Source organism: Staurois parvus, unplaced genomic scaffold, assembly GCF_062004578.1.
Source record: "Staurois parvus isolate SC_StPar_1 unplaced genomic scaffold, SC_StPar_1.0 ptg000249l, whole genome shotgun sequence".
Taxonomy (NCBI): Eukaryota; Metazoa; Chordata; class Amphibia; order Anura; family Ranidae; genus Staurois; species Staurois parvus.
Window position 1 is genome coordinate 5155935 of NW_028318045.1, and position 14416 is coordinate 5170350.

At 40.8% G+C, this 14416-nt stretch overlaps 1 protein-coding gene across 1 annotated transcript in view; it reads right to left on the reverse strand.

Moving 5' to 3' along the window:
• PTN (pleiotrophin) overlaps positions 1-14416 on the reverse strand; it is a 140941-nt gene that overhangs the window by 34444 nt on the left and 92081 nt on the right. Inside the window, exons 3-4 of the mRNA XM_089680679.1 lie at positions 13192-13365; positions 10369-10533 (exon numbers count right to left, since the gene is read on the reverse strand). Of these exons, the coding sequence (XP_089536805.1) occupies positions 10369-10533; positions 13192-13365 (339 nt within the window). The remainder of the gene's footprint in view (positions 1-10368; positions 10534-13191; positions 13366-14416) is intronic.

Sequence of the window (14416 nt, forward strand, 5' to 3'; positions counted from 1 at the left end):
GGTAAAAAAATACATACATCTATTGACTCAACATGCCTCTCAGCAAATAGTTAGGGGTGTTTACTTTCCAAAAAAGGGTAATTTTTGGGGGTGGGGGCATTTTATGCCCAGCATTAGAAGTGTATGCCACACATTACTCACTCTTCTAACCACCTGAAGACCAAGCCTTTTCTGACACTTTTTGTTCACATGAAAAAAGAAATCAATACTTTTTGGTAGGAAATTACTTTGAACCCCCAAACATTATATATTTCTTTAAAGCAGACACCCTAGTGAATAAAATGGTGGGTACTGCAATTTTTTATGTCACATAGTACTCGTGCAACGATTTTTTAAATGCAAATTTGTTGAAAAAATACACTTTTTTTTTACTTGTAATGCATAAAAACAATATATTGGCCAATTATTTGGTAATATATAAAAGATGATGTTATGCCAACTAAATAGATACCAAACATGACATGCTTTAAAACTGCTCATGCCCCATGCAATGACAACAAACTGCATAAATTTGTAATATCCATAGGCAACGCTTTAAAAGCCTTTACAAGCTACAATGTTAGATTTACAGGGGAGGTCTAGTGCTATAATTACTGCCCCTGATCTTGCATTCGCGGCAATACCTCACATGGATGGGGCAACTACTGTTAACATACCGACAGCGGGGGTCAATGGGGGGGCACTCGCATGTGCGCTCTAAACCCAGAAGAACAAAACGACGTATGGGTACGTCTCTTTGCCTGCAGCTACCGCTCATCCACAGTACATTGCTGGCGGGTGGGAAGTGGTTAAGTGTCAGTCTTTTATGTTATCTCCTAGACCAGTGATCTCCAATCTATGGCTCATGGGCTGAATGTGGCCCTTTACTTGTCTTTATCCAGCCCTTGAGGCACTGTTCCTTCCACTGATATGAGGCATTTTTCCTCCCACTGACACCATTGATGATGCACTATTCCTCCCATTGACATCATTGATGAGGTACCAATCCTTCTAATGATCACAACAGTGGGACACCATTTCTCTGACTGTCTCCAATGAATAGGCACTATTCTGTCCACAGATATAAATGACTGGGCACTAATCCTCCCACTGACATCGATGATGGGGCACTATTCTTCCCACTGACCTCGATGATGGGGCACTAATCCTCCCACTGACATCGATGATGGGGCACTATTCTTCCCACTGACCTCGATGATGGGGCACTAATCCTCCCACTGACATCGATGATGGGGCACTATTCTTCCCACTGACCTCGATGATGGGGCACTAATCCTCCCACTGACATCGATGATGGGGCACTAATCCTCCCACTGACCTCAATGATGGGGCACTAATCCTCCCACTGACATCGATAATGGGGCACTAATCCTCCCACTGACCTCGATGATGGGGCACTATTCTTCCCGCTAATACCAATGATGGGGAACTACTCCTCTGTTTACTAGGCACAGGTGTTATGTAATTTTTTAATCCCGGTGTCTATTCCCACGAACGCTGAGACATATTCTACTCCCGCTGGCCACAGTCCTCTCCCTGTAAAGTCTAAACGACAGTAAGCTGGCCCTTTGTTTATAAAGTTTGGAGACCCCTGCCCTAGACCAACCTTTTTTTTAACTTGTGCACCCCTTGGCAACCCATTTCCAGAAACTGTATCCTTCAAAATAACAAAATATATCTAATTAAAGTAGTTGTTGTTATTTTAAATTTACTGTAACATTAAAGTGTTACTAAACCCAGGACCCTGCATCCACTATATCTGGTCTCCCACAGTACACAGATAATGGAAGTGCAATTATTTTAGTAAATATAAACTACAGAATACCTTTTCTTATCAGAAGTTAGAGCAGTCTTGTGACTTCTACCAGTGTCCAGCAGAGCACATGTTAAAGCTTGTAGGAGGAGTTTTCATTTTGCTCTAGGAGGATGCAAGACCCCTGATCTCTGTCTGGACAGTGCTGATTGGCCCTGTGCTGATCACATGCACTATCCCAAGTTAAAAAAAAATCTCTAGCAATACATACCAAACTGCAGAGTGACTCCACACGTTATGTCCTATCAGGGGATAAGAGGGGGACACTGGAAGAAGGGGAGAATCAGAGAAGTCAGGATCAAACAGCCTTTTTACACACTGTAGAGGATTAACCCCTTGGGTTCCACAGTGATTATAACAAGCATGCTTTACTGCATATACAGACTGATTTTACTGTTGTGGGTTTAGTAACACTTTAAATAAATTGCCCAAGAAAGGAAATAAAAAAACAAAAACATAATAAGAATAATTAAAACAATAACAAAAACTACCATCTGTGAAGAAGAGACAGAAGAACTCACTTGTTGAACACTGCTCACTGGCTTGACTCAGGTTTCACCGGCCAGAAATAAAGAACAGCCTAAAATGCAGTGTGCAGACCTTTTCCTGGTCAGCTGAGGCATAAGAGCCAATAGTTTAAAGGAATGGATAACCCCACCCCCTTTTCTATAAAAGGGTGGGCTCACAGCAGCCATATTGGCAGTGTGCGTTAGAGTTCATAGGAAGAGCTGACAATTCTGTGTTGGGAGAGTTACTGTTGTTTGTTTGTTTTTTTATTTTGGCATTGATACGTGTCCCTTATGGCAGTGCCTGGCTTTCCATGCCTTTTGTTTGCCAATATTGTACATAATGTACCCACAACTAACCTCCCCCCCCCCCCGCAACCTTCATGAACATTAATGCATTTCGTCGCAATATTCACAAACTTTAACCACTTTAAGTCCAGACACTTTTACCCCCTTCCTGTCCAGGCCAATTTTCAGCTTTCAGCACTGTCACACTTTGAATGACAATTGCGCGGTCATGCAACACTGTACCCATATGAATTTTTTTAGCATTTTTTTTGAGACAGATAGAAATTTTTTTTGTTGGTATTTATTCATCAGTGGTATTTTTATTTTTTTTGCTAGATAAATGAAAAAGTCCAACAATTTTGAAAAAAAAGTGTTTTTCTTATAACATTTTGCAAATAAATAATCTTTCTTCATAAATCTTGGCCAAACTTTATTCAGTTATCTTTTTAGTAAAAAAAAAAAACAAAAACAAATTAGTCTATAACCAAAAATTATAATTTTTCAAAAAACATTTTTTAAATTTTTTTTATTTTTTATAGATTTATTTATTTATTTATTTATGTATTTATGTTAACATGCTGTCTGTTTTTATTATTTTATACACTGATTGCTTTTACACTCATAAAGGCTGATAATTTCTCCTTCTCTCTGGCTGCATTTTTGCAGCCATTGAGAAATACTGTGAGAGCTGTAATTGGTCACAGCTTGTCACATGGTACAAGGCTGTTGTGAATAGCCTTGTACCATGTGATCTCTGTGATCATTCACATATTTCACTAGTAGTAAGCAATGATGTCAGAAGTGACATCTTGCTTACTACTATTCATGCGATCACTGATTGGCCAATCAGTGATCACATGATCGGGACCTCACACAGAGGTCCCGTACAGCAATCGGTGTTCCGCTGTGTCTTCCGAACACAGCGGGCACCGGATCTCGGTGCCGAGCACTCCCAGGGAGTGTGCACAGCTTGAAACAGCAACCCGCTCCTGCACTGCTCCTGTCCAGCCGTTTATGTACATGGGCCGAATGGAAAGTAGTTAAAGAAAATTTGCAAAAGTGAACCCAGGCAGATTTGCTCAGCCCTAGTTACTGTTTTGGCAGATGGACAGCTTGGTCTGCAATGTAAATTTACCGCAAAATAGATGCAAAATCATATAAAGGCAGGGTTCACACTGTTGCGGGCGCTGTGCCTGCGCAGCACATAATAGTGTGAACCTAGCCTAATGCATAGTAATCATAGGGGACTGTGGCTGGCTGCAAGGTGGAGAGGTGACAGTGCTTGTAAGAAGTAAGTGTACCACCTGTCTGGTTCTGCCGTCTATCAAAGACATGCATGTCAAAAGACTAACAGAACAGAATACACACACACTTTTTTTTTTTTTTTTAATGGCCTATTAAGCTATATGCCTGAAACTTTATTCCAAAAAAGCCTGCTTTACTTATCAGTGCAGGTTATCATCCCCAAACTGACAGGTACTCTTTTAAACAGTGATTTACAATGCTGATTCGCCTGACTGATTTATTTCAAATCAAGAAACAAGTCTGAGAACCCTTGGCGGCAGGAAGCGCCTTAGCGTGCTTTAATACGACTCCGATTACACCTTCGGTGCTCGGTTTTTCCTCCACGACTGATTAATCAAGATCATAGTTGGAGCAATATGACTAAGTGGATAATTATTTCCCTTAACGTAATTACAGATTGGGTGATGCATCACCTGGCAGGAGTCACTTTGTTGTCACACAGGTACAATAAGTTGTCACGTCAATTCGCTCTGCCACACTTACAAAAATCGCTTGTTAGGGATATTTTGAGTCATTCGCTCAGTGATGACTAATGAAATCTAACCAGGATCATGTGATGTGGCAAAGGGCAATGTGCAGTCACCCAACAAAATTCATTCTGATTGGTTGTTGAGGTATAATTCAAAATGGACTTTTCAGTGAATTGTCTGCATAAAAATTCCTGCCATATCCCAATATATAGAAGAAGTATAAATTTGTAGGAAAGTTCCCCCTTGTATCATTGAAAAGCCATCCTTGAGCTTAAGTCAAGGGCAGGGGCAGACTGACCATTTGGAAACTCGGGCACTGCCCAAGGGCCTGGGGTCAGTAGGGAGCCCCATGAGATGCCCCTGGTACCTTTTTCATAGGCTTTTTTGAGTTTGGGCAAGGACACAGGGGCCCCATGATCCCCTATTGCCCGGGGGCCCCATGAGTTGTCAGTCCGCCCCTGGTCCAGGGACTTTGCATAGGCTGAGATGATGTATTTAGTCTGCTGTGGTCAGAAGGAAGCATTTCCTCAGTCTCTTTTCCCCCAGTAATCAGACTACAACATTGTACCATGGTTTGTACCCTGCATTGTACATGAAGAGTCAGCAATGGGGCAGCCACACAACCAGTGATGAGGATCGGCTTCGTGGGACTGGCTGTCCAGCATGGCAGAGAGTCTGTGGGACCGTGTAGTAATGCAAGTTCTGCTCTCTGTTTTAGACTAATAAAGCCGTATATGACGGTAGGGAGACTGCCATTATTTCTTTGTTATCCCCACTTTAAATATACATGTGAATGTGGCCAGTTTAACCACTTTACTACCACAGTAGGTCTTTATACGGTGAAGTGGTGGACACTTTCATCAGTGCTGAAATGGCATGGCAGAATTCTCAGGCGGGCAATGTGATGTAGGCTGTCCCTGGGAGGCTCAGTTCACAAACACAGTGTACAGAGCCAATCTGAAAGCCAATCACAGTGATCACGGATGTAAACAGTGTAGTGTTTACATCTGAGAAGCCGAAACCATTCAGTTACAAGGGGAGGAAGGAAAGGGAGAAAGGAGCAACTATGAATACATTAATCATTCAATTATTAGTTCCAGATCACAGGCAGTAACAGATATTTAACGTATCAATTAGCTTTTGGGTTTGCTTTAAACCCCATCCCCACCCCAACTGTACATCTAATATCCATGTTGTCTCTATGTTAACCCTTCACCTCCCTTATCCTACACATCTGTATGTAAGCGGTGGTGCGCTGGCAACCGCTATTGCACCTGATGAGCAGAATCAATCTAGAGTTGGTGGAAAAGGCAGCAGTCAAAAAGTACCTTTGGTGCTGTGGGAACTGGACTCCTGGTGGCCATCTTGGGAGAGCCTGTGGCTGACTGAACACAGCCACATTTTACTGAGAAAAGCTACATATAGCTACTGTTGGGTCATTTTGGTATGCCCTGCAGTATGGGGAGTGAATAGGCTGTTAAAGGTACATGCTGGCAAGAAAAGATAGGCTTTGGTGCAGGGAAAGGTTCCTGTGAAGTAGGGACATAATATGGAGGGTCTGGAGTACCCCTTTTTGCAACTAGAGTTTGGGGAAAGACCCTGTTGTCCATCCTGCACCTTACATCACCAGAGTTGTACCTCTGAGAGCTATTGGCATATCTAAGTAAAGAGCTCTTTTCCTTAAACCTAGCCACCAGTAGCCGAGATCCCAAAACTCAGTTAGCCTGTCATTTGTCTCCCTTCAGTTCACTTGGGAAGAAACATCTCAGAACTGGGGCTTCCTTTAAATTCTGAATTGTAAGACATCTAAGAAATTATTAAAGTTGTGCTGTGTTGCAATCCTTATTCGATTCTGCTAAGAGTGTTAACTGTTAATCTATGCACATACTTTCTTGTCATTTTACTGTGCTTGCATTTTGACCTCAATATAACCAAAATATCAGTTCATTCTAAACTGTGTGTGAGTCTATTTTATGGTTTCAACCAGAGGGTTATTCTGGCCAATGGTCTAAGGTGGTGTCAGCAGGGGTTGGGCTTCCAAAGCCGGCTGAGGAAAGAAAGGGAACCTGGAAAATACTCAGTGGCCCTCAAAGGGGTAGTGCTACATGACCACCTGCCTACACATATAAGCATGCATAGGGCATTAAGGCGGCACACCTTTCTGACACATATGTGCATTACGCTGATGGGGGAAGAAGTTATATTCTTTCATTTGTAATCATACATGTACAGTATGTGCATTACAACCACGGCTGCTGTCAGAAACCATGGGGCCCGGTACAGCCAACGTGACAGGGCCCTCAAATCAACAAAGTTTACTATGCTTCAGTTATGAATTAACATAGTGATTGATTGGTACCAATCACTCATTGTGTTCATTCAGGAAAGGAAGGGCTGGTAAATGTGACATATTTACAGACTCTTCCCCCATTCTTTATCCTAAGGATCCTATAGTGTGTTTGCAGCTGGGAAGGAGGGAAGAGAAAGGGGTGGGGGGCAGGGCACATGGGGGGGCTTGGGCAGCATGGGGAAATGTATGGTGCATTGGGAGGTGCTGCAGAGGGAGCCATACAGGGGATCAATTCCAGTAATTGCCCCCCGCTGTGCTGATCTCCCTCCCTGCCCACATCTGATTCACCCGGCTGCCTGGTCCCAACCGCTGGTCTGGGCCCCGTACAGGAGAACCAGTGGTATCCCCCTAATCCATGGCCCTGATTACAACAGCAATATTTCCTGATCACATATGCAACTTTTGCTTCCTGCTTAGTGATGTTGCACAATGAAGGTTCCTCAGTGATCCTCTCTGGCCAGTTCAAAGCCGAAAACACAGTGCTCTCTGCACCACTTAGTAATCTGATCTCAAAAGTCTTTCAGCAGGGATGCTCATCATAATAACTGATAAAAAAATTACTGCCAGAGGGAGCGTTTTACATACTGTATCTATTTTACCATATATGCAATATATTATTCAGACAATGGAATAGCAAGATGATAATTTGTGAAAGTCACATGAAACACATTTGCAGATGAATAGTACAACAATAAATTAGGATGCATAAAGAATACTCTATATTTTCCCAGTAAGAATGTGCAGAGTGTAGCTCTACTGTTTCTGTTCCTTTCCATGTATGTTCACCACACAAGGTCTACTGGGACAATTCTCACACATTTGCCTCTGACACATTATAGTCTCACAATGGTCCCTTTCTCAGATGATGAATTCCACACTTTGCTAAAGGGTGAGAAACACAATCTCACTGTTTGGAATCCTGGGCCACGTAAGATTCTTCTGCATCTCTGGACAGGAGACCAATCATAGCCGTTTTAAAAAGAACCAATATCTGTTTTGTCCATTTTTTTTTGACATTCTTAAACTTCCATATTTACTTTTTATAACATAGTAAGATAATTTGATAACAGTAAACAATAAGGGTAAAATAATATGCGATCATTCTTTCTCAGATAAACATTTTAATACATAGCAAATGATCCCCAGCACACCGTGGGGAATCAGCAGAGACAGCACAGCAGTGTAGGCACTCTGTCTCTGACTGAAAGCTGGGATACAGCAAGAAGAAGCAAGGGGCACAAATTACTGTTGTGACAAATTCACTTTGGTGTGTAAATTTAAGCTTGAGCTATTGAGTTCTATGCACTTTTTTGCAATAGAGTGGATAAGGGGAGCCTGGAAAACACATTAACAGGAGCAGAGAGCTCCCTCTATTGGCTGCATATGAAAACACAAATATTCATAAGTCAAAGTTCACATTTAGCTTTTTTTATTATTTTCTCAGACCCAACCATACAATATAAAGAATATATATACTAAAGCACTATACTTTACCTTAGGCCCAGCCAAAAAAAAAAAACATTCTCAGAGATCCATAACAATTCCTGCCTGCATATACGCTACTGTATTGTACTGTGCAGCCTGGATACAGTCCATGCCCTCCTTCTTGAATTTTTGCTGTACCCCTAGAGCAGCAGTGACCACACTTTCAGAGCCCACAATAACTTCTCTGTGTGATCCCTGCACTTAGATTATTTATTTTAAAGGCAGTCTGGCATAAGAGAAAAGCATGTCTACTGACCTTGTCCTAAAAATGGGCCTTGGCTAGTTCTCATGCTGGTGATTTGGCTTCTGTTTTTTGTGACCCATAGTGAGTATAAAGAAAAAATACTCAGAGCTACTGATATGCATGATGGCCAGGCAACTAGCATTTTCAGGAGGAGGTCAGCAATAGCAGCTCTTATATCTCTTTCATAAACGTTTTCTGTTAGTGTATGTAAGCCCTTTTAGTCTGGTAAGTATAACACTTAAAGTGATTTATTTAGGGTGAATTTAGGATGAATTAGAATGGAGACTGCGAGCCAGGCCTTCCAACGTCAGTGCCTGACCTCACAAATGCGCTTCTGGAAGAATGGTCAAACCTTCCCATAGACACACTCCTAAACCTTGTGGACAGCCTTCCCAGAAGAGTTGAAGCTGTTATAGCTGCAAAGAGTGGGCCAACTCAATATTGAATCCTGTGGACTAAGACTGGGATGCCATTAAAGTTCGTATGCGTGTAAAGGCGGGAGTCCCAATACTTTGGCAATATAGTATATATATATACATATATATATATATATATATATATTGGGAAATGCAACCTTCAAGCAAGTTCTATGCAACCTAATTTTTTCTCCCGAGAGTGTAGTGTTTATTCCATCCCAGAAACAGATAACAGGTCTACATTTACAAACTAATATAAAGATCAGGAGCCCTGCAGAATAATAAGTTCTGCTGTTTATTAATTTTAGCCAGTTAAAACTCCACTGATATACATATCCTCTTCTTCTACTAAAATGCATTGGAAATTCATTGCTTGATAGTGCAAATATGTTTATCTTATTGTTACCAGATAATGCGCCTTGGCCCTTGACAGCTTCATGCACAGGTTTTTCTTTGAAATTTTGAAGGCTTTTCCTGCACCTATTTATTATATTATTTAGTGCCATTGTATTTTTTACAACCTTCGTGTTGCTTTAGCATGTTTGCCTCTGAAACACCTAAGGCCCGTCCTGTACATTTTAGTGGATCAGGATGTGTACATCAATGGAGTTTGAACTGGCTTATGAAAGGAAGAACTTTGTATTCTGAACAGTCTCATAGTGCTTCTGAGTATTATATTATTTTTGTATATACTCTGTTGGACTTGTCATCTGTTTCTGGGGTTCAATAAACACTACACTCTCTGGAAAAGAACATAGGGTTGTTTGACTTGGATATGTGAACTGAATATTATTTTAAGATACTCCTACATTTATATTATTGATTTACAACACCAGCAAGAGCCTTGAAAAACATTTGAGGGGGGAAAAAAGAGAAAAGGAATGGCTAGCAAGGAAAATGTAAGAAACCATATACTATAACCCATAGAAGCCAGTCTTAATCCAAAATGTCAACTATAAATGGGTGGCCAACATACATAGTTTTTTTTTTTGTTCAACCTACAGTATTCTGACAGCTGATGCCTCCAGCTGTCAGAATACTCTGCAGCTACTGCATATGACTGGATGCAACTACTGTTTGGCCAAACATTTCCCCCTGCCTCCTTTGATTTTTCATCTGAAGAATGTTGGGTGGGAGGGTACGGACAGAGCCACCTAAAAAGTAAGTTTAGGAGCTGGCCAACAATTAAACAGTGTATGGACAACTTAACTCTTCAAATCAAAGAAATGTTATGGCACAGGTGAGCCAGGTTTATCTGTACACAGTTCTCAAAAATCTCCCTAACTCGTCCACAGAACCTGAATCATGATACTCTCAAAGGTCCAGGGGGATAAGGACAGGGATCAAGCCATTCAGTTCTGCTTTTTGTTTTATGACTCATTTCAGTTTTTCATGTCATCAGACATTTCAGGCGCACATTGTTCACAGTAACCATCAGCGTCAGATCTTTTTTGGAAGTCTAAATCAGTGTGCATCATGGAGTTTTCTTACCTTGAGATTTTGGTGGTTTGGTGATCTTTCCACATGGCTTGGACAAGGTGACTGTTTTCTGGCACTCCGCGTTGTGGAGGGCTCTCTTCAGACTTCCGTTCCGTGTCTTTACCCCAGTCTCTGGGTCACACTCTCCCCACTCCTGGAACTGGTACTTACACTCCGCTATAGGGTGAAAGGGGAAGCAATAAAACAGTAAGTATACTTGGTTTTTAACGTAGGAAAAACTTATTAGTGTAAACCCAATTTACTTTGTTTTTTGTGATGATTTCGTGCACAGTCATACATGCAAATGTAAAAGTCTGTATGGACATTCCTGACAGGTCACAGTATACATTCACAACATATATATACAGTTGTGTTCAAAATAATAGCAGTGTGTTGAAAAAAGTGAATAAAGCTCAAAATCCTTCTAATAGCTTTTATTTCCATACACACAAATGCATTGGGAACACTACACATTCTATTCCAAATCAAAACATGAAGAAAAATATATCAAATTTGTGTTGTTCCTCTAAAAAAATTGAAGAAAAGTGAATATTAGACTGTTCAAAAAAATAGCAGTGTTTGTATTCTTCTTTACAAACTCAAACATTCACTATATAAACTGAAAAATGTTAGAAGATTTTGCTTTCCTTTGAATCACTTAATGAATATTTAGTTGTATAAGCACTGTTTCTGAGAACTGCTGTACATCTGTGTTGCATGGAGTCAACCAACTTCTGGCACCTGTGAACAGGTATTCCAGCCCAGGATGATTGGACTACATTCCACAGTTCTTCTCTATTTCTTGGTTTTGCCTCAGAAACTGCATTTTTGATGTCACCCCACAAGTTTTCTATTGGATTAAGATCTGGGGATTGGGCTGGCCACTCCATAACGTCAATCTTGTTGGTCTGGAACCAAGATGTTGCATATTTACTGGTGTGTTTGGGGTTGTTGTCTTGTTGGAACACCCATTTCAAGGGCATTTGCTCTTCAGCATAAGGCAGCATGACCTCTTCAAGTATTCTGATGTATTCAAACTGATCCATGATCCCTGGTATGCGATAAATAGGCCCAACACCGTAGTATGAGAAACATCCCCATATCATGATGCTTGCGCAACCATGCTTCACTGTCTTCACAGTGTACTGTGGCTTGAATTCAGTGTTTGGGGGTCGTCTGACAAACTGTCTCCAGCCACCAGACCCAAAAAGAACAATCTTACTTTCATCAGTCCACAAAATGTTGCGCCATTTCTCTTTAGGCCAGTCAATGTGCTCTTTGGCAAATTGTAACTTCTTCAGCACATGTTTTTTTCAACAGTTGGACTTTGCGGGGGCTTCTTGCAGATAGCTTGGCTTCACATAGGCGTCTTCTAATTGTAACAGTACTCACAGGTAACTTTAGACCTTTGATCTTCCTGGAGATGATTGTTGGCTGGGTCCTTGTCATTTTGGCTATTTTTCTATCCATTCAAATCGTAGTTTTTCGCTTTCTTCCAAGTCTTTCACGTGGTTGCCTTTTTAAAGCATTTGCGATCATATTAGCTGAGCAGCCTATCATTTTCTGCACTTCTTTATATGTTTTCCCCTCTCCAATCAACTTTTTAATCAAGGTACACTGTTCTTCTGAACAATGTCTGGAATGACCCATTTTCCTCAGAATTTCAGAGAGAAATGCACTGTAACCAGCATGTACAACATTTGCTGCCTTCCTTCCTTAAATAAGGGCAATAATTGCCACCTGTTTTTCAAAGAATGAATGACCTCACTAATAGAACTCCACACTGCTATTATTTTGAACATGCCCCTTTCAATTAGTGATTCAATTACACAGAATCAGCAGCATGCATGTCATGACTGTTGGGTCTGTTGGATTTCTATTACTCTACTACACCTGCTAGTAAATTATTTGCCATGTAGAAATATCATTTCTACCAAAAACAGTGATTGATCAGGTTAGTGATGTCTGACTGCTATTATTTTGAACACAACTGTATATATATATATATATATATATATATATATATATATATATATATATATATATTTATTTTATTTTTTTTTTTAATTCTGAAAAAAATTTCTTGAGCTGTAGTTCAGTTACTTTGCCTAAGCTGAAATGATGACATCAGTTATTTCCTCCTCTCCTTTTCTCCAGTGGTCAGGCTGCAACATTGTAACTTTGCAGTGATCACAAGGAGAGAAACTGCAACAAGGCCTACACTGTGGAGTAGTTTAGCAAACACCTAAGTAGTGATGTTGTCTCTTTGATCTCGCAAGGCAGTCTGTGGGTGAGAAGTCTCCATCTTGGGAGAGCATGGCACCACTGAATGTGAACCCCACTGGTAGCCTAGAGTTTGCTCCCCCAACAAAGGACGCAGAATCCTCTGTGTGGAGTAAGATGGCTAAATAAAAAATGATCATGTCATTACCACCACAAATGATGTCACACTATCTGATATATAAAGTGAAAGTGTCAGCTGTATGTACTATTCACCTGTCCATAACAGGGGAAAATGTATTGAGATGGTATGTTGTCTGCTGTGTGGCTTTGAAGCATGCGGTTCCCAGCTGCTGCTGTCATGAGGTCTAGTGGAGAGCATTCAGTGTACTGAGAAGAATCTCACCATGTCATGGCACAATTACCATTAAGTACGCCTTTTCCACCATTGTTATGTAGTAGCTGCCCTCCCATGTTCCTTTTACTGACAATCACCATTTTACATAGATAGATAGATAGGTAGATAGATATATAGATAGACAGATAGATAGATAGATAGATAGATAGATAGATAGATAGATAGATAGATATAGTTTACATATTCGATCTGCTCACCTCCAAATTGCTTCTTCCAGTTGCATGGGATTTTACACTTTTGGGTTTTCGCGTTTTGTTTACATTCTTTTCCTGACCTCGTACCCTCCCGCATCCCGATACCACAGTCACCGGCGGAGGGGACACAGACACTCCATTGCCATTCACCACAGTCTGACTTCTTGGCCTTCTTCTCTGTAAAGTGGAAAATGTTTTCACTCCAATGAATAAAAGTGTTTAATTAATCCATTAAATTTAAAAAAATGATAATCCACTCTGGTAGGAGAACAGCTAAAATGTGGTTGTTATGGAAAACTATTTGACTTCCCTTTGAATATAAAAATAAGAAAACATGTTTTCAAGGATTAAAACTGAACTCCAGGCGGGTATTAAGAATCAGCAATTAAAGCAGTTATGGGTTTATTAAAGTCATTTAAATGCAGCTAGTGTAAGTACCTGAATTTCACTTGGCATCAAATTCTCAGGTGTATCAAAGTTTGCAAACTGCATATTTTTGGCTGAAAACTTTGTAGGTTCACCAACAGAGATAGGAAACAACGTATAATGCAGCACATGACCATTTCCCCAATCAGTTGAGTCACAATAGCCAATAATTGTAAGTAACGGTTATTCTCACCCACTTTCTATAGTAGAGTGAGCCCACAGTAGCCATGTCTTTGTGTGTTGGGGCTGTTAAGAAGAGCTGGCAATTCTGTCTAAGGAGAAATTTTTTTTTTGTTTTTCTTTTTTGACATTGGTACATACCCCCATGGCAATGCCCGTAACTTTTGTTTCCTAAAAGCAAGTTTATTAGTCCTATAAATGACCAGAACAAGTTTACCCCCCCCCCCCCCCCCGATAGAGTTCAAGAGGTTGCCATAAAGCTTTGTTCATCCCTAGTCATCAGTTTGCTGCTTCTCTTTCACTGTCCAGTCACAGGCTGGGAGCAGGGAGATGATCAAGCAGTATTTAAGGAAAGTCGAGTCACTAATGTGGCTGAGCTCTGTAAAGCTGGCCATCCAATGATTGAAACCAGCCTGCTGAACTGGCCAAATTTGACTTCTGCTGAAAGGACATGCAGGAAAACATTTCTCGATCAGCAGCTTCAGCTAGTTGGCTGCAGCCAATGATCAGTGTATTGTGATAGCGACGGGTCCCAGTGTCAGAATATAATATTACGGCACCTTATTTGTTTAGATGGAGGAATATGTTTGTTTTATTCATTCTGCCCACTTGCTTGAAGAGT